The 25,278-nt window shown below is 40.2% G+C and overlaps 1 protein-coding gene across 2 annotated transcripts in view; it reads right to left on the minus strand.

Moving 5' to 3' along the window:
• prkacba (protein kinase, cAMP-dependent, catalytic, beta a) overlaps positions 1–23,157 on the minus strand; it is a 36,948-nt gene extending 13,791 nt beyond the window's left edge. For both annotated transcript variants that reach the window (XM_014215646.2, XM_014215645.2), the window contains exon 1: positions 22,791–23,157. In XM_014215646.2, the coding sequence (XP_014071121.1) occupies positions 22,791–22,836 (46 nt within the window). In that variant the 5' untranslated portion in view covers positions 22,837–23,157. The remainder of the gene's footprint in view (positions 1–22,790) is intronic.
• Positions 23,158–25,278: the final 2,121 nt, after the last annotated feature.

Below are 25,278 nucleotides of genomic sequence, written 5' to 3' on the forward strand. Positions count from 1 at the left end.
GCGCGTACCGCCATGTGGGCACATTCATACCTTCTGAACCATTTGGGCTAGAGACACACGGTTTTCAGTAAAGTAATGGTGAAACCATGCCAGTGACGAAGCTGTGCCCAGTTTTTATGGCACTCAGGCTGCACTAGGAAGGAACACAGTTTGACTGTGGAAAAAGTTGCCGGCTGAAAATGAGTCGTACAGGCTACTTGACCAGTGACCGGCACTTACAGAAAACAGAGCCGTCCCTATGCTTTTGGGCAGATTCAAACCCTACCGTTACGCTTGTTTACACTGAGCTGCACTGGGGTCGGAACGCAATCACGGGTACGTTAAGACACCGTGGACCCGGCGCCATATATGGGTAATGGAGTACAGTGGCATATCCAATCCCTTCATTGAGGTACATTTTCTGACAAATCTTGTGCCAGCTCCATAGTGTCTTAAGGGCCAGGGCCCGATTTGACAAAACATCTAAAGTTAATTTCCCCCTCATCTTTTCCCTTAAAGTTTCCTTAACTTTAAGTCAGTTGCACAAAACATGTTAAGGTTAATTTCCCCCTTAAATTAAGTGAAAAAATTAGGGGTGCCAATGACGTCCCTTAATAACCTGTTGGGGTGTAGGGGGCAGTATTTTCACAGCCGGATGAAAAACGTACCCAATTTAAATAGGTTACTACTCTGGCCCAGAAACTAGAATATGCATATTATTAGTAGATTTTGATAGAAAACACTGAAGTTTCTAAAACTGTTTGAATGGTGTCTGAGTATAACAGAACTCATATGGCAGGCAAAAACCTGAGAAAAATCCAAGCAGGAAGTGGAAAGTCTGAGAATTGTAGTTCTTTTGATTCTCTATCGAAACTACAGTGTCTGTGGGGTGACGTTGCACTTCCTAAGGCTTCCATTGGCTGTCAACAGCATTCAGAAAGTGGTTTGAGCATTCTCCTGTCACTGGGCAGATAATAGGAGCTCAGTTACTGAGTGGACTGCCTGTGGACAAAGGGATTGGATATGCGCGGTCACACGAGCGCGTCGTTCCTTCTTTTTCTTCTTGAATTAATATGCTATTGTCCGGTTGGAATATTATCGCAATTTTACATTAAAAATACCATAAAGATTGATTTTAAACAGCGTTTGACATGCTTCTAAGTACGGTAATGGAACATTGACTTTTCGTCTCTGGTACCATGCCTTTGGATAGTGACCTGAACGCACAAACAAAACGGAGGTATTTGGACATAAATATGGATTATTTCGAACAAAAACATTTCTTGTGGAAGTAGCAGTCCTTGGAGTGCATTCTGACAAAGATCAGCAAAGGTAAGACAATATTTCGAATACTAATTCTGAGTTTAGGTTGCCCCGAACTTGGCGGGTGTCTGTATAGCTCGCTGTGATGGCTGAGCTATGTACTCAGAATATTGAAAAATGTGCTTTCTCCGTAAAGCTATTTTAAAATCTGACACAGCGGTTGCATCCAGGAGTAGTCTTTGTTATATATTTTGTCAACGTTTATGATGAGTATTTTTGTAAATTGATGTGCACATTCACCGGATGTTTTGGTGGGAATACATTTTCTGAACATCACGCGCCAATGTAAAATGCTGTTTTTGGATATAAATATTAACTTTATCGAACAAAACATACATGTATTGTGTAACATAATGTCCTAGGAGTGCCATCTGATGAAGATCGTCAAAGGTTAGTGCTTCATTTAGCTGTGTTTTGGGTTTTATTGACACATGTCCTTGCTTGGAAAATGGCTGTGTGATTATTTTTGTCAATGTACTCTCCTAACATAATCGAATGTTTTGCTTTCGCTGTAAAGCCTTTTTGAAATCGGACAATGTGGTTACATAAAGGAGAAGTGTATCTTTAAAATGGTGTAAAATAGTTGTATGTTTGAGAAAGTTGAATTATGACATTTTGTTGTTTTGAATTTGCCGCCCTGACATTTCACTGGATGTGTCCCGCAGGTGGCCCACGTAGTCCATAGAAGTTATATAAGTGCTTAATTCAGTATGGATATCAATGTAAACAGCATTTGTGGAGGTGAATGTTGCTTTCATCTGCTCTGGTTACAAAAGGAAAACATCAACCAGCTAGCTACTGTACTTAGCTAAACAATGGAAGTTGCACAATCCATGGCTACAAAGTAGAGGTCGACCGAATAATCGGAATGGCCGACTAATTAGGGCCGATTTCAAGTTTTCATAATCGGAAATCGGTATTTTTGGACGCCGATTTTTAATTTTAAAAATTTTATTTAGACCTTTATTTAACTAGGCAAGTCAGTTAAGAACACATTCCTATTTTCAATGACGGCCTAGGAACGGTGGGTTAACTGCCTTGTTCAGGGGCAGAACGACAGATTTTTACCTTGTCAGCTCAGGGATTCAATCTTGCAACCTTACGGTTAACTAGTCCAACGCTCTAACCACCTGGTTTACATTGCACTCCGAGGTTATGCGAATGCAGTAAGAAGCCAAGGTAAAAGTTGCTAACTAGCATTAAACTTATCTTATAAAAAACAATCAATCATAATCACAAGTTAAACTAGTAATATCATCAACGTCCTGCGTTGCATATAGTCGCTTAGGTACACGTTGCTCCAACCATAAACATCAATGCCTTTCTTAAAATCAATACACAAGTCTATATTTTTAAACCTGCATATTTAGTTAATATTGCCTGCTAACATGAATTTCATTTAACTAGGGAAAATGTGTCACTTCTCTTGCAAACAGTCAGGGTATAGGCAGCAGTTTGGGCCGCCTGGCTCGTTGCGAACTGTGAAGACTATTTCTTCCTAACAAAGACAGCCGACTTCGCCAAACGGGAGATCATTTAACAAAAGCGCATTTACGAAAAAAGCACAATCGTTGCACGACTGTACCTAACCATAAACATCAATGCCTTTCTTAAAATCAATACAAAGAAGTATATATTTTTAAACCTGCATATCTAGCTAAAAGAAATCCAGGTTAGCAGGCAATATTAACCAGGTGAAATTGTGTCATTTTGCGTTCATTGCACGCAATCAGGGTATATGCAACAGTTTGGGCCGCTTGGCTCGTTGCGACCTAATTTGCCAGGATTTTACGTAATTATGACATATCATTGAAGGTTGTGCAATGTAACAGGAATAACGTTTCGAGATGATAGTTTCCGGATTGGACCATATTAATGACCTAAGGCTCGTATTTCTGTGCGTTATGTTATAATTAAGTCTATGATTTGATAGAGCAGTCTGACTGAGCGATAGTAGGCAGCAGCAGGCTCGTAAGCATTCATTCAAAATAGCACTTTCGTGCGTTTTGCCAGCAGCCCTTCGCAATGCATTGCGCTGTTTATGACTTCAAGCCTATCAACTGCCAAAATGAGGCTGTGTAACCGATGTGAAATGGCTAGCTAGTTAGCGGGGTGCGCGCTAATAGCGTTTCAAACGTCACTCGCTCTGAGACTGGGAGTAGTTGTTGCCCCTTGCTCTGCATGGGTAACGCTGCTTCGAGGGTGGCTTTTGTCGATGTGTTCCTGGTTCAAGCCCAAGTAGGAGCGAGGAGAGGGATGGAAGCTATACTGTTACACTGGCAATACTAAAGTGCCTATAAGAACATTCAATAGTCAAAGGTATATGAAATACAAATCGTATAGAGAGAAATAGTCCTATAATAACTACAACCTATAACATCTTACCTGGGAATATTGAAGACTCATGTTAAAAGGAACCACCAGCTTTCAGATGTTCTCACTTAAACGTTAGTTTTTTTACATGGCACATATTGCACTTTTACTTTCTTCTCCAACACTTTGTTTTTGCATTATTTAAACCAAATTGAACATGTTTCATTATTTATTTGAGGCTAAATTGATTTTATTTATGTATTATATTAAGTTAAAATAAGTGTTAATTCAGTATTGTTGTAATTGTCATTATTACAAATAAATAAATAAAAAATAATAAAATAAAAAAAATGGCCGATTAATCGGTATCGGCTTTTTTTGGGGGGGGGGTCATCCAATAATCGGTATCGGCGTTGGAAAATCATAATCGGTCGACCTCTACTACAAAGCTAGATGGCTAGTTAACTATAGGTACTCTAAACTAGCTTGACATACTAGAAAGTAATATAAAACTAGTTGCGAAAAAAGTTACTACAAGAATTGTGATTTATTTTCTTCTGAAGCAATTTGGTTATTCTGTCGTGATTGTAGAAGTTCTATTTTGCTATCTTACAAAATGAAAGAAATCTGACGAGACCTTTAGTCAGTGAATCAGGCAGTCTCCATGGTAACCAGATACTCTTTCTGCAATACATGCCTTCAAACTGCCTTAAAACCCCTTAAGTACGGCTTTACCTAAGGAAATATTTGAGGGGCTCTACGCAACGCCCTTAAACAATTCCCTTAGGTAAGGGAAATTATTCCTTAAGGTAAACCCCTTAACAGAAACAATGTTTTATGCAACCGGGTCCAGATCAAAATTTGGTTCAAACTATGAGAGGGTTGTGCTTTTAAAAAAAAAAAAAGTTTGTTTTTTTTGCTTTGGGAGGGTTGTGCTTTTTTTCTATTTTTTTTTTTAATTCGGCACAAACAAAGGTAGTGCATTTTTCCCTGGTTTACATTCACTCTTTTGCAGGTTTACTATTTAATTTCTTCCATCCTAGCCAAATTCCCACATCCGATTGTATACGCCTTCCCTATATCAAGGTGTTATGGTACTTTCCTTATGCACTACGCATTTCCCCACATTAACTTTTTTTTAAATAAATTGGGTGTTTCGAGCCCCGAATGCTGATTGGCTGACAACCGTGGTATATCAGACCGTATACCACCAGTATGACAAAACATGTATTTTTACTGCTCTAATTACGTTGGTAACCAGTTTCATAATAGCAATAAGGAACCTCAGGGGTCTGTGGTATATTGCCAATATACCACGGCTAAGGGCTGTGTCCAGACACTCCACGTTGCGTCATGCGTATAAACAGTCCTTACAGTCTACCAGACTGTCTATTCTGCCCGCCATCCAACATTCATAGTGACAATAGTGGTAGGTGGATTGTTTGTCCAGATCTGCAACAGGCTAAGTAGCAATCATGCCACACAAAAGCATTCAAAGCTGCATCAATTTTTAATATGAATCCACAACAAATAGGAACAGCTCATCGGCAGTGGAGGCCAGGTGCATCATTGTGCATGAAAGAACAGTGAAGACATGAGACAAGCAGCTCAGCTCAACTCTAGATTTCTTACATACTCATATTATTTGACTTATTCCGTTTACTCCAACACTTAAAACAACTTAAGTTAATACGAAACAAACTTCCAAAATGGGCTGACTGACCAAACTTAGATTGCTTGAGAAAATGTTTTTTTTTTTTTTTATCGCATTTATACTTTTTGTACCACAACATTTCAATGAGCTTCCAATGCATTTCAAATGGCAATGGAAATGCCATAGACTGGGCGAGTATCTCCTACACCATTTGTGACCATCAGGTCTTACGTAGCAAAATTTGAAATTGTGTTTTCTACATTGGATAAAATTAGAGACTCCAAGGTAGAAAATGGTATATCATACACTACAGATGAGGAACAATGGGAAAGTTATTCGGCTTTGAAAGTTGATAAACTTGCAACCTCACTTTTGAGAAAATGGTCCTTGAATATTTTGGTACTTAGTGAAGAGCTCATCTTTGTCTACACCTATTCAGCATCGTTCACACACTCTTAAGCCTTAGCGCCACCCATCTCTTTAAGGATTCAAATGTGAGGCTATGTACTAAACAACCAATGATTAAGACTAAAGGCTGGTTTACACTACGGGTGTGTTCTTAAATTTAAATCTGGAGTGCCAGAGAGTGCTCTGGGCGTTCGTAAACTCAAGAGCGTTTTGCTCTCGGAGCGCACACAGCACACTCTGGCCGAAAACTAGTGTTGATCCGAGCGTTCTGGCTTAACAGCAGCAGTCAAGCACCCAAGCTAACTGGATAATGTTGGCTAGCTTGCTTGCTACTTCCAGACACAAATGAGAGAACAGCTCACTCTGACCATTTTACTCAACCTAGCAGAGCTGGTTAGGCTGTTTTTATATTATCCAGAGCGTTGGCGACTGCAACTGTGCTGCTGGCAGCAATTGAACTACGCTTTTGTTGCCAACGCTTACTGACCCCGGCCATACTCAACGGGTGTTGAGCGTTCATAAATTTGTCAGTTAGTCTGCACTCTTGCATACTAGGATGAGAGTGCTCTGAAATCAGAGTAGATAGCCAGAGCAAATTTACCAGCTACATCTATCGATAGTTGCCGCAGTGACATCAAACATTCTATTGAAATAGTTACTTGCATAGTGGAGTCTTTTGTTTATACATGTAGCTAGCTAGCTAAACAATGAACCATAATCCCAACTCATAATGTTACTACCCTGCATGAATCTGCAGGTAGCTAACCAACCAGGTCAATGTTAGCTAGCTAACATTAGACTATAACTAGCAATGTAAATGACTGAGTTACGAATAATATTACTACACAGATCATACACAACGTTTACAAGCTAGCTAACAGTACACTAACTTGAAATGAAAACGACTTTTACAAAATTAAAAATGTGTAATATCTGAAAATGTAGCTAGCTCGACTCGCACCCATTTACATGGATGGACGCTTCTCCCTCTCTGTCACGGATGCCATGGTTGCCCTTAGTTTGAAGATGTAATCTGGAGACTTCTGGGTTCTCTTTCGACTCAGTCTGAATAGATTGCAATCTAACGGCAGAATTTTCTCCCTCTCCTTAGCCATCATACTCTAATTCCACTGATATCAAAACTCAGTCCTCCAGAAAGTAGAGAGCAACACTTATGCAATTCTACTACGTCATAGCTTTCAAAAAAGAAGCGTTAGAAAGGATTACCTACATATACTGACCAACTCATATTATAGACAGAAGCATGCTACATGGCAGACCAATCCAAACTCATCTCTCGGCATGTCCAGCCCACTTATTATCTCAGCCAATCACGGCTAGCGGGACGGTTGCTGTCTTTTTCCATGGCTCAACCAACTAGGCTCGTAATTTAACAATTGTATTCGTATTTACATATGGAATACAAGTTTGTTATTAAGACACATGAAAGTTCATGTTCCAGAAGGCATTTCTGCCAAAACAGTTCAAATGGCTCTCTTGTGAAGTAGTGACGTGCGACATACGCCTAGTTTCCTGAAACGAGTCACCATAACGCTAAACTAATGTTGAGATGTTCAGACTGACAACTTAAATTGATTGCATTCAGATTTGATACTATTTATACTTAATTTATGCAAATGTAAAATTATTAACATGGTTTGAATTAGAACCACAGTAATACAGTGGTAGCTATTTAAAATAGCCCTGCTCCTTGGACAGTTAAGTTACAAAACCAACTTTAAACCTTTCAGGCTATCCTAACATAAAATACTTAACTTCTTACAACTATTATTATAGCACCAACTCTTGAACCGTTTCAAGCTACAGACACCAAACCAACTTTCTCATGTTCAAGCTAACTTCAAATTCGTAACTTTCTTTTACATTTTTACTTCTGATACTGAGATGTGACGTCTCTTTCAGATCACTCACAAGTCGTCCTATAATACATGTGGCCAGATATGCTCCTGGCTGGTCCAGTTATTCAGGAAAGCTTAACACATGCTCTGCCTCCACTCCAATCATTGGTTATTCCTTGCGCACCTAGACCATAATGCTTCAAAATTGCCAAAATGTGTACAATTTAACTTTTTAAATGTATTATTTGTTATATGTGGCATGAACAAGTCACAATGTTTTATTTGGATTAGGTTACTTCAAAAGTCTCCTGTAGGCACGTGCACATTAGTCCAAAATATAAATTCCAGCATCCTCAAAATGGATTGACATCAACCAGGTTTCCATCTAACCTTTTTATGAGAGTAAAGTACATACTGGATTAAAAAAAATGTCACGACATCATGGGAAAGCATGCCGTTTATTAGGCTACAGATTAAAAAAATGTATGATGGACTTCACAAGGTGGTGAAAGTGCCGGGTGATGAACTTACTCTGGTGACATGATTGATGCTTGGCTGCCGTTTGACAAATCTAAATAATCATGCACTTTTGTCCATATAAATCTCATGTAGTAGGCTATACCCACACTGTATCTGCGAGCTGTTGGCTAGAATGCATGTGCCAGAGTGGGAATATTTGACATACCCTACTTAACATTTTTGGTGACAAAACCATCAGTAGGCCTAGAGTTGAAAATGCGATATATGGGTTTCTAACTAAACTCAGCAAAAAAAGAAATGTCCGCTCACTGTCAACTGCGTTAATATTTAGCAAACTTAACAAGTGTAAATATTTGTATGAACATAAGATTCAACACCTGAGACAAACTGAACAAGTTCCACAGACATGTGACTAACAGAAATTGAATAATGTGTCCATGAACAGGGGTGGGGGGACAAAATCAAAAGTCAGCCAGCATCTGGTGTGACCACCAGCTGCATTAAATACTGCAGTGCGTCGCCTCATGGACTGCATCAGATTTGCCAGTTCTTGCTGTGAGATGTTACCCCACTATTCCACCAAGTTCCCAGACATTTCTGGGGGGGAATGGTCCTAGCCCTCACACCCCGATCCAACAAGTCCCAGACGTGCTCAATGGGATTGAGATCCGGGCTCTTCGCTGGCCATGGCAGAACACGGACATTCCTGTCTTGCAGGAAATCAGGCACAGAACGAGCAGTATGGCTGGTGGAATTGTCATGCTGGAGGGTCATGTCAGGATGAGCCTGCAGGAAGGGTAACACATGAGATAAGAGGATGTCTTCCCTGTAACGCACAGCATTGAGATTGCCTGCCTGCAATGACAACAAGCTCAGTCCGATGATGCTGTGACACTCCGCCCCTGACCATGACGGACCCTCCACGTTCAAATCGATCCCGCTCCAGAGTACAGGCCTCGGTGTAACGCTCATTCTTTCGACAATAAACGCGAATCCGACCATCACCCCTGGTGAGACAAAACCGCGACTCGTCAGTGAAGGGCACTTCTTGCCAGTCCTGTCTGGTCCAGCGACAGTTGGTTTGTGCTAGAGGTCGTCCGATTTCAAGTTTTCATAACAATCAGTAATAGGCATTTTTGGACACCGATCATGGCCGATTACATTGCACTCCACGAGGAGCCTGCGTGGCAGGCTGACTACCTGTTATGCGAGTGCAGCAAGGAGCCAAGGTAAGGTGCTAGCGAGCATTAAACGTATCTTATATATATATATAAAAAAAAATCTTAACATAATCACTAGTTAATTACAAATGGTTGATGATATTAATAGTTTATCAAGCTTGTCCTGCGTTGCATATAATCGATGCGGTGCCTGTTAATTTTTTATTGAATCATAGCCTACTTCGCCAAACGGGGGATGATTTAACAAGCGCATTCGCAAAAAAAGCACTTGTTGCACCAATGTGTACCTAACCATAAACATCAACGCATTTCTTAAAATCAATACACAGAAGTATATATTTTTAAACCTGCATATTTAGTTAAAAGAAATTCAGGTTAGCAGGCAATATTAAACTAGGGAAATTGTGTCACTTCTCTTGCGTTCATTGCACGCAGAGTCAGGGTATATGCAGCAGTTTGGGCCACCTGGCTCGTTGCAAACTAATTTGCCAGAATTTTACGTAATTATGACATAACATTGAAGGTTGTGCAATCTAACAGCAATATTTAGACTTATGGATGCTACCCGTTAGATAAAATACGGAACGGTTCCGTATTTCACTGAAAGAATAAACTTTTTCTTTTCGAAATGATAGTTTCCGGATTTGACCATATTAATGACCTAAGGCTCGTATTTCTGTGTTTTATTAAATTATAATTAAGTCTATGATTTGATAGAGCAGTCTGAGCGGTGGTAGGCAACAGCACGCTCGTAAGCATTCATTCAAACAGCACTTTACTGCGTTTGCCAGCAGCTCTTCGCAATGCTTCAAGCATTGTGCTGTTTATAACGTCAAGCCTATCAACTCCCGAGATTAGGCTGGCAATACTAAAGTACCTATTAGAACATCAATAGTCAAAGGTATATGAAATACCAATGGTATAGAAAGAAATAGTCCTATAATAACTAAAACTTCTTACCTGGGAATATTGAAGACTCATGTTAAAAGGAACCACCGGCATTCATATGTTCTCATGTTCTGAGCATGGAACTTAAACGTTAGCTTTTTTAAATGGCACATATTGCACTTTTACTTTCTTCTCCAACACTTTGTTTTTGCATTATTTAAACCAAATTGAACATGTTTCATTATTTATTTGAGACTAAATAGATTTTATTGATATTAAGTTAAAATAAGTGTTCATTGTTCATTCAGTATTGTTGTAATTTTCATTATTACAAATAAATATATAAAACATCGGGTTTTTTTTGGTCCTCCAATAATCGGTATCGGCGTTGAAAAATCATAAATCGGTTGACCTCTAGTTTGTGCCCATAGGCGACGTTGTTCCCGGTGATATCTGGTGAGGACCTGCCTTACAACATGCCTACGCGCCCTCAGTCCAGCCTCTCTCAGCCTATTGCAGACTGAGTACTGATGGAGGGATTGTGCGTTCCTGGTGTAACTCGGGCAGTTGTTGTTGCCATACTGTACCTATCCCGCAGGTGTGATGTTTGGATGTACCGATCCTGTGCAGGTGTTGTTACATGTGGTCTGCCACCGCGCGGACTATCAGCTGTCCGTCCTGTCTCCCTGTAGCGATGTCTTAGGCGTCTCGGTACGGACATTGCAATTTATTGCCCTTGCCACAACTGCAGTCCTCATGCCTTCTTGCAGCATGCCTAAGGCACGTTCACGCAGAGGAGCAGGGACCCTGTGCATCTTTCTTTTGGTGCTTTTCAGAGTCCGTAGAAAGGCCTCTTTAGTGTCCTAAGTTTTCATAACTGTGACCTTAATTGCCTACCATCTGTAAGCTGTTAGTGTCTTAACGACCATTCCACAGGTGCATGTTCATTAATTGTTTATGGTTCATTGATCAAGCATGGGAAACAGTGTTTAACCTGTTAGGGCTAGGGGGCAGCATTGACACGGCTGGATAAAAAACATACCCGATTTAATCTGGTTACCACTCCTACTCAGTAACTAGAATATGCATATACTTATTACATATGGATAGAAAACACCCTAAATTTTCTAAAACTGTTTGAATGGTGTCTGTGAGTATAACAGAACTCAAATGGCAGGTCAAAACCTGAGAGATTCCTTTACAGGAAGTGGCCTGTCTGACCATTTCTGGAACTTCTTTGCCATCTCTATCATTTACTAAGGATCTCTGCTCTAACGTGACACTTCCCACGTCGTCCATAGGCTCTCATAGCCCGGGAAAAAAGAGAATGTCGTCATTCCAGCCCCAGGCTGAAACACATTATCGCCTTTCTCAAGTGGCCCATCAAGAGACACTAGCTTATGCGCGTGACCCCGACCGCCCCGCCTTTGGGATTTTTTCCTCTGTTTGCCGAAAAGGAGATTCCCTGTCGGAATTTTATCGCTTTTCTACGAGAAAAATGACGTAAAAATTGATTTTAAACAGCGGTTGACATGCTTCGACGTACGGCAATTGAATACTTTGAATTTTATTGTCAGGAATTGCGCCAAGCACGCGACACTTCTTTACTATTTCGGATAGTGTCTGGAACGCATACGAACAAAACGCCGCTATTCGGATATAACGATGGATTATTTTGGACCAAACCAACATTTGTTATTGAAGTAGACGTCCTGGGTGTGCATTCTGACGAAGACAACAAAAGGTAATGACATTTTTATAATAGTAAATATGATTATGGTGAGTGCTAAACTTGCCGGGTGTCTAAATAGCGAGCCCGTGATGCCTGGGCTATATACTTAGAATATTGCAAAATGTGCTTTCACCAAAAAGCTATTTTAAAATCGGACATATCGAGTGCATAGAGGAGGTCTGTATCTATAATTCTTAAAATAATTGTTATGCTTTTTGTGAACGTTTATCGTGAGTAATTTAGTAAAATGTTAGCGAATTCCCCGTAAGTTTGCGGGGGGTATGCTAGTTCTGAACGTCACATGCTAATGTAAAAAGCTGGTTTTTGATATAAATATGAACTTGATTGAACAAAACATGCATGTATTGTATAACATAATGTCCTAGGGTTGTCATCTGATGAAGATCATCAAAGGTGAGTGCTGCATTTAGCTGTCTTCTGGGTTTTGGTGACATTATATGCTGGCTTGAAAAATGGGTGTCTGATTATTTCTGGCTTGGTACTCTGCTGACATAATCTAATGTTTTGCTTTCGTTGTAAAGCCTTTTTGAAATCGGACAGTGTGGTTAGATTAACGAGAGTCTTATCTTTAAATGGCTGTAAAATAGTCATATGTTTGAGAAATTGAAGTAATAGGATTTTGAAGATTTTGAAAATCGCGCCACAGGCTGGCAGTGGATGTTACGTAGGTGGGACGAATTCGTCCCGCCGGTCCCATAGAGGTTAAACCCTTTACAATGAAGATCTTTGAAGTTATTTGGATTTTTACTAATTATCTTTGAAAGACAGGGTCCTGAAAAAGGGACATATCTTTTTTTGCTGAGTTTATTTTGGATTTACTTGGAAATTGAAGCGCAAAAGTACATTTTATGTGCACTATGTATTTACCCAAAGACTTTTATAAGCGACAAGTAAATACGATGGAAACAAATCTGATGGTTAAATGCGCATTTTGTTTTTATGCAGATTTTAAAATAGTTACATGAAAATCTGTCGCCAAGTGGATGGAAACCTAGCTATAGACACCCTAAAACTCTGGCAAGTGCGCTAGTCCAGTCTCACTTTAATTATGCCTACACATCATGGTTCACCAGCAGCCTGAAACATCTAAAGAATAAGTTACACCAGCTAAAACAGGCTTAAGAATTGTACTTAAGCCCCTCTATACTCATCTGGAGGTTGAGCATTTTTGGTAATCTGTATCTAAGACTGTGTCTATGTAATTGTATATGTATTTATGTAAAAAAATAGGGACACAATGGAAGTAAGCCTGACTGTGTAATCCAGGTCACTTAAATTCTGTACTGTCAGTATTTTTTATAACTGACAAATAAAATCAAACCTAACTGTGCAGCGGCCTTTTGAGGAATGGAAAGGGACATCTGTTACAAAACAAACACCAAAAATGTATGACATTCGGAGAATGTCAAGCCAAGCCTTTGATACTGGGTAGGCCTACAAGGTAGAGACGGATGTATTTTCTATTTGTTGAGATTGCCACTATTTATTGTGGTGTTGAAAATGCAACCATGATATTCAAGTGCCTGAAGTCAGTATGCTTTGTTTATTGGTTGTGTGGTGCTTTGGCACAGAAACGTATTGGTGGAAAATGTGTTGAATATATTTTATATAATTAGAAATATGGCATCAACACGTTTAAACTCTGATTTGCCCCTAGCTGATCATTGTCTTCTCTGATCGTAGTGTAATCAAACAAGCATGGAGAGAGCGTGCTCATCCTTGGTCAGGCAACCCTCAAACCTCTGGTCGTAACCCTGTGTGGCATCGACTATGCCACAAAAGCATGCTGAAGAGGCAGAGTCCATATCCATGTTTAGAAAAACAGGGTCGTAACATTATTTAGAGTCAATTCTATGAGGGGGAGGGTGGGCAATTTATTGAACTGTCCCTTATGTAACCATGATTGCTTTCTGAACCCAATGCAGCACAGTGTAAAAAAGCGTAAGGGTAGGGTCAGAATCTGCTGGCTAATGTATGATGGCCCCACCTAAAGCTAGCAGTCCAAAAGTCAGCTAGAACTTAAAACCATGAGCTACATAGCTAGCTAACATTAGCGAAATAAACACTGTTCCCATCTCTGACATTAGCAGCTAGTGGACAACTGCTAGGTTAGCTTGCTGTTACTGGCTTGTCTACCAGTTAAAGTGGAACTGATAACATTTTAGCACTATGAAATCAAATTAAAATCTGTTCAAATACACACCCAGATTTGTAATATTCTCTAAATCATTTTCTGAAAAGTGATCACTTACATATGGTCATTTTCACATTTTCATAAATTCTTAGTATATGTAATTCCCAAACATTCTAAGGCATTTGGATAAATTCTATAGCAATATAGAGTGGAAAAGCGGCCGAGCATTTCAAAATACATTTTATTGGTCACATACACGTGTTTAGCAGGTGTTATTGCTAGTGTAGCGAAATGCTTGTGCTTCTAGCTCCAACAGTGCAGTAATATCTAACAAGTAATATCTAACAGTTTCACAACATATCCCAAAATACACAGAAATCTAAGGAAGGAATGAATTAAGTACACACACACGCACCAGAGCGGCATTAGACTAAGATACAGTGGCATAGAATACAATACAGTATATACATATATGGGTGATGCAATATTTACACACAATTAAAGTGACTACGATACAGTAAAATAGTCTGAAGTGCAGTTTATACATATGAGATGAGTAATGCTAGACACGGAAACATTAAAGTGGCTAGTGATCCATTTCTAAAAGTGGCCAGTGATTCCTAATCGATGTCTATATGCAGCCGCCTCTGAAGTGCTAATGATGGCTGTTTAGCAGTCTGATGGCCTTGAGACAGGAACTGTTTTTCAGTCTCGTAGTCCCAGCTTTGACACACCTGTACTGACCTCGCCTTCTGGATGATAGCGGTGTTAACAGGCAGTGGCTCCGGTGGTTGACGTCATGGATGATCTTTTTGGCCTTCCTATGGCATTGGGTGCTGTAGGTGTCCAGGAGGGAGAGAAGTTTGCCCCCGGTAATGCGTTGGGCAGACTGCACCACCCTCTGGAGAGCTTTGCGGTTGTGGGCAGTGCAGTTGCCGTACCAGGCTGTGATACAGCCTGACAGGATGCTCTCAATTGTCCATCTGTAAAAGTTTGTGAGCATTTTAGGTGTTAAGCCAAATTCCTTTAGCCTCCTGAGGTTGAAGGGGCGCTGTTGTGCCTTCTTCACCACACTGTCTTTGTGGGTGGACCATTTCAGTTTGTCAGTGATGTGTACACCAAGGAACCTTCACTGCGGTCCCACGGCTGTTTCCTGAAGTCCACGATCATCTCCTTAGTTTCGTTGGCGTTGCATGAGAGGTTGTTTTCCTGGCACCACACTCCCAGAGGCCTCACCTCCTCCCTGTCAGCTGTCTCATTGTTGTTGGTAATCAAGCCTACTACTGTTATGTCATCTGCAAACTTGATGATTGAGTTAGAGGCGTGGTTGGCCATGCAGTCATGGGTGAACAGGGAGTATCGGAGGGGGCTGAGCACACACCCTTGTGAGGCCCCAGTGTTGAGGATCAGCGAAGAGGTGTTTCCTACCTTCACCACCTGGGGGCGACCCCCTCAGGAAGTCCAGGACCCAGTTTCACAGGGTGGGGTTCAGACCAGGGCCTCAAGCTTAATGAGTTGGGGGTACTATGGTGTTGAATGCTGAGCTATAGTCAATGAACAGCATTCTTACATAGGTATGCCTCTTGTCCAGATGGACAGGGCAGTGTGCAGGCGATTGCATCGTCTGTGGATCTATTGGGGCGGTAAGCAAATTGAATTGGGTCTAGGGTGGCAGGTAAGGTGGAGGTGATATGATTGAATTAAAACCTCTTTGGGCAAAGGGGCAGTATTTTGACGTCCGGATGAAAAGCATGCCCAAAGCCTGTTACTCAGGCCCAGAAGCTAGGATATGCATATAATTGGTAGATTTGGATAAAGAAAACTGTCTAAATTTCAAAAACTGTTAAAATAATGTCTGTGAGTATAACAGAACTGATATGGCAGCCGAAACCCCGAGGACAAACCAACCAAAAAAATATATATTTTCAGCCAATCACTGTTTCTAATAGCGCGAAATCCTCCCAGATTGCAGTTCTTAGGGCTTCCACTAGATGTCAACAGTCTTTAGAAAGAGTTTCAGGCTTGTTTATGGAAAAATGAGCTAGAATTTGTAGTTTTTCTAAGTGGCTCCCATTTTGGCCGTAGTGTTATCATGCGTGGATGAGTGCGCGTTCTTTGTTGTTTATCTCCAGTAAAGACAACAATTCTCCATCTTAAATTTTATTGTTTATTTACATATTAGGGTACCTGAGGTTTGATTATAAACCTTTTTTGGAGAAGTTTATTGGTAACGTTTGGGATTCATTTTGTATGCATTTTGAAGGAGGGGAACCGGTGGATTATTGAATGAAGCGCGCCAGCTAAACTGAGTTTTGGGGGATATAAAGGAGGAATTTATCGAACAAAAGGACCATTTGTGATGTAGCTGGGACCTTTCGGAGTGCCAACAGAAGATCTTCAAAGGTAAGGCATTTATTACATTGCTATTTCTGACTTTCGTGGTGCACCTGCCTGGTTGAAAAACGTTTTTCATGCTTTTGTTTGCGGGGCACTGTCCTCAGATAATCGCATGGTGTGCTTTCGCCTTAAAGCCTTTTTGAAATCTGACACAGCCGCTGGATTAACAAGAAGTTAAGCTTTATTTTGATGTATGACAATTGTATTTTCTATAATTTGAATTTCGCGCTCTGCAATTTCACCGGATGTTGTAGAGGTGGGTCGCCTGCGCCAGAATAGACACTGCAGTAAATTAAACATCCGTCACGTACAAGACCGGCGTCTACGCAGACCGGTGCACCATAGCCAATCAGAGCTATAGTAGTTATTTTTGCAAACAAGTCATTGCCACAGGCATGCCATCATTCATTTTGAACTGGACTGTGTGTTTATAGGCAGTTGCAACAGCGCAACTTTAGATCATTAGAACGCATTTGCGAAAGCCACAAAAGACACCTGAATGAATTAACCTGTTGGGGCTAGGGGGCCGTATTTGCACGGCCGGATAAAAAAACGTACCCGATTTAATCTGGTTACTACTCCTGCCCAGTAACTAGAATATGCATATAATTATTGGCTTTGGATAGAAAACACCGTAAAGTTTCTAAAACTGTTTGAATGGTGTCTGTGAGTATAACAGAACTCATTTGGCAGGCCAAAACCTGAGAAGATTCCTTACAGGAAGTGGCCTGTCTGACCATTTCTTGCCCTCCTTGATCATCTCTAACAAATACAGGGGATCTCTGGCATGACGTGACACTTCCTACGGCTCCCATGGGCTCTCAGAAGGCGGGAAAAAGCTGAACGATGTAATTCCATCCCCAGGCTGAAACACATTAGCGCGTTTGGCAAGTGCTCTATCAGAGGGCCATTAGACTGAGGCTCGTGCATGAGGGGATAGCATGCTTTTACTTTCACTCTCTTTGTAATAAAAAACGATTTCCCGGTCGGAATATTATCGCTTTTTTACGAGAAAAATGGCATAAAAATTGATTTTAAACAGCGGTTGACATGCTTCGAAGTACGGTAATGGAATATTTAGACATTTGTCACGAAATGCGCCATGCTCGTCACCCTTATTTACCCTTTCGGATAGTGTCTTGAACGCACGAACAAAATGCCGCTATTTGGATATAACAATGGATTATTTGGGACCAAACCAACATTTGTTATTGAAGTAGCAGTCCTGGGAGTGCATTCTGACGAAGACAACAAAAGGTAATCAAACTTTTATAATAGTAAATATGATTATGGTGAGTGCTAAACTTGCCGGGTGTCTAAATAGCTAGCCCGTGATGCCTGGGCTATGTACTTAGAATATTGCAAAATGTGCTTTCACCAAAAAGCTATTTTAAAATCGGACATATCGAGTGCATAGAGGTCTGTATCTATAATTCGTACAATAATTGTTATGCTTTTTGTGAACGTTTATCGTGAGTAATTTAGTAAAATGTTAGCGAATTCCCCGGAAGTTTGCGGGGGGTATGCTAGTTCTGAACGTCACATGCTAATGTAAAAAGCTGGTTTTTGATATAAATATGAACTTGATTGAACAAAACATGCATGTATTGTATAACATAATGTCCTAGGGTTGTCATCTGATGAAGATCATCAAAGGTTAGTGTTGCATTTAGCTGTCTTCTGGGTTTTTGTGACATTATATGCTAGCTTGAAAAATGGGTGTCTGATTATTTCTGGCTTGGTACTCTGCTGACATAATCTAATGTTTTGCTTTCGTTGTAAAGCCTTTTTGAAATCAGACAGTGTGGTTAGATTAACGAGAGTCTTGTCTTTAAATAGCTGTAAAATAGTCATATGTTTGAGAAATTGAAGTAATAGGATTTTTAAGGTTTTGACAATCGCGCCACAGGCTTCAAGTGGCTGTTACGTAGGTGGGACGAATTCGTCCCGCCTAGCCCATAGAGGTTAACCTGTTAGGGCTAGGGGGCAGCATTGACACGGCTGGATAAAAAACATACCCGATTTAATCTGGTTACCACTCCTACTCAGTAACTAGAATATGCATATACTTATTACATATGGATAGAAAACACCCTAAATTTTCTAAAACTGTTTGAATGGTGTCTGTGAGTATAACAGAACTCAAATGGCAGGTCAAAACCTGAGAGATTCCTTTACAGGAAGTGGCCTGTCTGACCATTTGTTGAACTTCTTTTCCATCTCTATCATTTACTAAGGATCTCTGCTCTAACGTGACACTTCCCACGTCTTCCATAGGCTCTCAGAGCCCGGGAAAAAACAGAATGTCGTCATTCCAGCCCCAGGCTGAAACACATTATCGCCTTTCTCAAGTGGCCCATCAAGAGACACTAGCTTATGCGCGTGACCCCGACCGCCCCCGCCTTTGGGATTTTTTCCTCTGTTTGCCGAAAAGGAGATTCCCTGTCGGAATATTATCGCTTTTCACGAGAAAAATGACGTAAAAATTGATTTTAAACAGCGGTTGACATGCTTCGACGTACGGTAATGGAATACTTTGAATTTTATTGTCAGGAATTGCGCCAAGCGCGTGACACTTCTTTACTATTTCGGATAGTGTCTGGAACGCACGAACAAAACGCCGCTATTCGGATATAACGATGGATTATTTTGGACCAAACCAACATTTGTTATTGAAGTAGCTGTCCTGGGTGTGCATTCTGACGAAGACAACAAAAGGTAATGACATTTTTATAATAGTAAATATGATTATGTTGAGTGCTAAACTTGCCGGGTGTCTAAATAGCGAGCCCGTGATGCCTGGGCTATGTACTTAGAATATTGCAAAATGTGCTTTCACCAAAAAGCTATTTTAAAATCGGACATATCGAGTGCATAGAGGAGGTCTGTATCTATAATTCTTAAAATAATTGTTATGCTTTTTGTGAACGTTTATCGTGAGTAATTTAGTAAAATGTTAGCGAATTCCCCGGAAGTTTGCGGGGGGTATGCTAGTTCTGAACGTCACATGCTAATGTAAAAAGCTGGTTTTTGATATAAATATGAACTTGATTGAACAAAACATGCATGTATTGTATAACATAATGTCCTAGGGTTGTCATCTGATGAAGATCATCAAAGGTGAGTGCTGCATTTAGCTGTCTTCTGGGTTTTTGTGACATTATATGCTAGCTTGAAAAATGGGTGTCTGATTATTTCTGGCTTGGTACTCTGCTGACATAATCGAATGTTTTGCTTTCGTTGTAAAGCCTTTTTGAAATCGGACAGTGTGGTTAGATTAACGAGAGTCTTATCTTTAAATGGCTGTAAAATAGTCATATGTTTGAGAAATTGAAGTAATAGGATTTTTAAGGTTTTGAAAATCGCGCCACAGGATAGCCGTGGCTGTTACGTAGGTGGGACGAATTCGTCCCGCCTAGCCTAGAGAGGTTAAGCTAAATAACAGAGTGACAAATACAGGTAGCCTAGTCAAATAATTGAAACCCAATCACATTACTCATTACTTTCTCGCAGGTATTCCACTAAAGGTCTGTATGTAGCCAAACATAGCTGCTGCTCATGTTGGCATCTGTGCTGATGGCGTAAAAGCCATGACAGGGAGACATAGTGGAGTGGTAACACGCGTGCAAGCAGTTGCTCCCGACGCCACTTGGGTACACTGCAGCATCCACCGAGAGGCTCTTGCTGCAAAGGGAATGCCTGACAGCTTGAAAGACATTTTGGACACTACAATGAAAATGGTTAACTGTTAAAGCAAGGCCCCTGAACTCTCGTGTATTTTCTGCACTATGCAATGATATGGACAGTGACCATGTAACACTTTCACAACATACAGAAGTGCACTGGTTATCAAGGGGCAAAGTATTGACACGTTTTTTTTTTTAATTGAGAGACAAGCTTAAAGTTTTCTTTACTGACCATAATGTTCACTTGTCTGACCGCTTGCATGATAACGAGTTTCTCACATGACTGGCCTATCTGGGTGATGTTTTTTCTCGCCTGAATGATCTGAATCTAGGATTACAGGGACGCGTCACAACTATATTCAATGTGCGGGACAAAATTGAGGCTATGATTAAGAAATTGGAGCTCTTTTGTGTCTGTATTAACAAGGACAACACACAGGTCTTTCCATCATTGTATGATTTTCTATGTGCAAATTAACTCAAGCTTATGGACAATGTCAAATGTGACATAGCGAAGCACCTGAGTGAGCTGGGTGCGCAATTACGCAGGTACTTTGCCGAAACGGACGACACAAACAACTGGATTCAGTCCACTTACCGATATCTGAACAAAAAAGCCTCATCAAATTGCAACAAGCAGTTCTGTGAAAATTGAATTTAAATCAGAAGCCACTGCCAGATTTCTGGACAGGGCTGCGCTCAGAGCTTCTTGCCTTGGCAAATCACGCTATTAAGACACTGATGCCCTTTTCAACCACGTACCTATGTGAGTGGATTCTCGGCCCTCACTAGCATGAAAACTAAATACAGGCACAGACTGTGTGGAAAATTATTTAAGACAGACTCTCCAATACAACCCAACATTGCAGAGTTATTTGCATCCTTTCAAGCATACCCTTCTCATTAACCCGTGGTGAGTTATTCACAATTTATGAACAAATAAAGTTTTATATGTAAGATGGCTAAATAAAGAGCAACATTATTGATTATTATTTGTGCCCTGGTCCTATAAGAGCTCTTTGTCACTTCCCAAGAGCCGGGTTGTGATAAAAACTCTCTCATTCTTATGTTAAATAAATATATTGTATAGTGTGTGTGGCTGGCTTACAATGACAGCACATAACTAAATTTGAGAGTGCGCTGACCCTGGTGCTAGAGGGGGTACGCAACTGGAGGTTGAATGTTTGAAGTGGTACGAGACTATAACAAGTTTGGGAACCACTGGTGTAGACAAAGAAGAGCTCTCCAGTTGGTGTACCAAAACATTCAAGCGCCATTTTCTCAAAAGTGGGGTTACAAGTTTATCAACTTTCAAAGCATGCAATGTATGATAAACCATTTTCTAGCTATGAGTCTCTACTTTTATAACAATTTCAAGTGTTGCGACATAAGACCAAATCGAGGCAGTCGGTCACATATGTCAACAACCTGGGTGGGAGTCCTCTTCTATTTGGGAACTTTACAGTCAAATTGCCAAATTGCCTATAGATCAAACAACCATGGCAAGGTAAGTCTTCTTATTCTGCGCTCTGGCACCTTCAGACAAGAGTGCTCTGAAATCGGAGTACATAGCTTGCCAGAGTGAATTTGCGAACACAAGCGATATGCTAACTGGACAACAGTCGTTCAGTATAGCTTGCGAGCAAAGTTATTCACATTTCATGCTAGTTAACAAAATGACACGTGCATCTCTAGCTGTGTAGCTACTGAAAAACGATACAAGGAGGAAAAAGCCAGTCAGTCATCCACTCCTCCAATGACATTACACCCTGCTAGCAGCTAGCTAGATAGCTAACATTAGGCTCTGTTTTTAGCTTGCTACATAAATATATATTAGCATATTAGTTATGACTGACTTGGGATCATTGCCCTTGCTAGTTTGATACATTGACATTCCCTGCCTTAGTTACCTTTGTCCATGTTATTAAGTCATTGAAACTTTAACAGTGCATCCCGAATGGAGGCATTAAACAACACACCAGGCCAGCTGTGATTTACACCCTGAAAATGTATTGGTGAATATGAATCATGCACTGAACTGCATCCATTTATTCTGCCACTAGACTAATGCCTTAGTGTAGCAGTAACTTACATCATGGAATGTTGAATTAAATAACCTATTTTTAAAACTTCAAAGTTGGTTTTGTATTATAAACTGGGAATGTTATATTTTTTACTGAAACTATGAAATGATGATTGTCTGTTTCATATCTGCAAAGTAGTTAAAACGCTGCCAGTTCCACTTTAATGTCAGCTGTTATCTGAAATAAAATAAAAACGTTAGCGAAGAGTTAAAGTTACCTAGCTATAGTAACGTTAAATTACTTTACTTACGTCGCTACTAAATTAGGTAGCTGGTTAGCCAACTACAGTAACTGGACCGCCAGTGTCTTCGTGAATATCAACATTAAAAATGTAAATTGTTATTTGTCTGACACTTTGCAAAAATGTTTAGCTAACTAACGTTACTCAAACACAAATGAATTAGTATACCCTCCCTCCCTCCCCCACCCTGTTGCACCGCTGGTAGTACAACCGCAGCATCATCTACCCAACTGTCAGTGGTAGTTAGCTAGTTAGCTCGTTAACGCACTGTTGCTAACGTCTGTTACGTTACTTAACTAAGCCAGTTCGTCCCCAAACGTTAGACTGCAATCCTTTATCAACTTGGTTATTGAAATAACGAACATCATTAGTTAGCTAGCTTTGCAGGCAAGATAGCAATAATCACTTACCGCTCTCTTGTTCGTTGCCTTTCTTAGCTGTAGCAGCATTTCCCATCGTACTAAAATGAAGACACGGCGATATATTTGAAACGATGGTGGTGTTGATGGGTCCGTAGCTAACAAGCTATTAGTCTTCAGACAGATACTTAATGTTCTGCTTATTAGCCAACGTTACTGTAGCTGGATGGCTAACTAACATTTACTCCGTTAGTTGCACTACCGAATGGGACTCTGCCAACCCCTTTTACCTTTTTTTGCAGTTTACTTTATCGTTAGATGCAAATTAGTGTAACACCTCTATGTCACTGACAAAGACATAGTCAGGCTTTTCACCTCAGCCTGTCGTTCCACCAGCGCAAAAAAAAAAATAGAAATATATTTTTGCTAACACCGGAAATTACGAAAACTTAATCTTCTTCTATAATATTATGACGGCCCGCAAACAAACGTTAGAGGTGAATGCCGCCACCTACTGTACTGGAGTGTGTAGTTAATCACAGTTTAGACTAAATGAATAAAGAAACATTGAGAAACTACACCCTACTATCTAATCCTGTACTACCAACAAAATAAAAAAAGAGCCCTACTAACTTCAAACCCTACCTCACCCCCCAAATCCCTACACATCAATCTTTCCCTCTCTTCTACATACCGGTACTTACAACAATACATCAACACATGCTTTACTGTTTCATCAACCATACATAAACCATTTGCATGCTCGCCAACCAGATATAAGGATATAATACATTCAATGTACAATTTCCGAGCAAACACTACCTCTTCCTTCCTAATCTGACCCTTGAATCTAAGTCCACCAACCTTTCTTTGGAGGGCATAAAAATGCCACCCTTGGGCTCTGAGTCCTACCTCTTTTGCCATACAGCTATCATAATGGCTCTAATCTTACATTTGGCTTCACTTCTACCCAGTGGAGTACGAATATAAATTGTATATCTTTTTAAAGCTCATTTGGCCCACACCCGAATGCACTACACCCTGTCTCTCGATTCTCCATAATAACAATACTGCCTCCAATAGTAGGTCACGTCTATTACATTTGCCAGATGACAAACTATTCAATACAGAATCTGAGCATACTACAATTCCTACGTCGACAATTTTGACTCCTTCTGGAATAGGCCTGGCTACTTTGTGGAAGACGGAATTCACCTGGGTGAAAATGGCTCCCGGCTGATGTCATCAAACATTGGAAAGGCTGTTGGTCAACTAAATTGATGCGAGGACAATATTAGCATTACATGTAAGTCAGTTTTTACCATCTCCTCTTTGGTCTCTATGAGAGTTCCACATGTTGTATCTGAAAGTGGTGACATGGCAAATGGTGCTAACTGGAGAAATGTAATTGTTATTCCTACTTTGTTTTATTTTCCTAATAGGTATAATCCAATCTTTCCTGTTGTTCTGAAATCTCAAAGTAATCTGACTTGTATTGAAACTCCATATGATTTTAAATGCAGAAAAGGTTTGCCATTTTTACTTTAAAAAATGTGTAGTTTATTACCTGAAATGGATCATGTCAAGATCTGGGCCTCTCAGGCTACCCTTATATTTTTATTGATTTTGAGACATGGTTAAATGATAAAACACTGGACTCTGAGGTTTCTATGGATGGTTACAATGTGTTTAGGGCGGATAGGAAAGGCAAAGTTAGTGTTGCTATTTACACAAGGAATATTCTTTCTGTGTCTCTGTTAAATGCTACCTCCAGTCCTAAACAATTTGAATTGTTGGCTTTTAATCTTCAGTTGGGTTGAAACTCAAAAATAACAGTTATAGGAATCTGTCATCCACCCTCCGCCAAGAAGTGTGTACTAAACAAACTCACTGATTTAATTGCCATTTTTACTACCCCAGAGGTGTTGATCACCGGAGATTTTAATCTTGCATGGGGAACGCAGGATGCTGACTATTTAAATGATTTTTGTACTAATCTAAATTTGACCCAGCTGATCACAAAGCCCACTCGTCCAAACATCAAAGTGGAATGATGAATTTCGAATAGACCAGCTAGAATACAGCGAAAGCTGATTATGGCAACTTGGTATGAACTTTGAATGATTATTCACTAAAGAAGAAGTGATACCTCCTAGACGTTGAGTTATCAGCTGCAGCTGTAAACGTATGTGGCCTAGGAAAGGACAGACAATTTCAGAAGAACAACAGGGTACTTTAACGTATCCACTCTACCCCAGAAAGATTCTTCAAAGGACAATGGCGATCTCTGCTGGGTAAACCAGTCTTCCATCTTCGACCCATCTATCAAAGCGCAGCTCAGAGTAAATATACAGTTGAAGTCGGAAGTTTACATACACCTTAGCCAAATACATTTAAACTCAGTTTTTCATAATTCCTGACATTTAATCCTAGAAAAAAAATCCCTGTTTTAGGTCAGTTAGGATAACCACTTTATTTTAAGAATGTAAAATGTCAGAATAATAGGAGGGAGAATGATTTATTTCAGCTTTTATTCTTT

Source organism: Salmo salar, chromosome ssa10 (assembly GCF_905237065.1).
Source record: "Salmo salar chromosome ssa10, Ssal_v3.1, whole genome shotgun sequence".
NCBI lineage: Eukaryota > Metazoa > Chordata > Actinopteri > Salmoniformes > Salmonidae > Salmo > Salmo salar.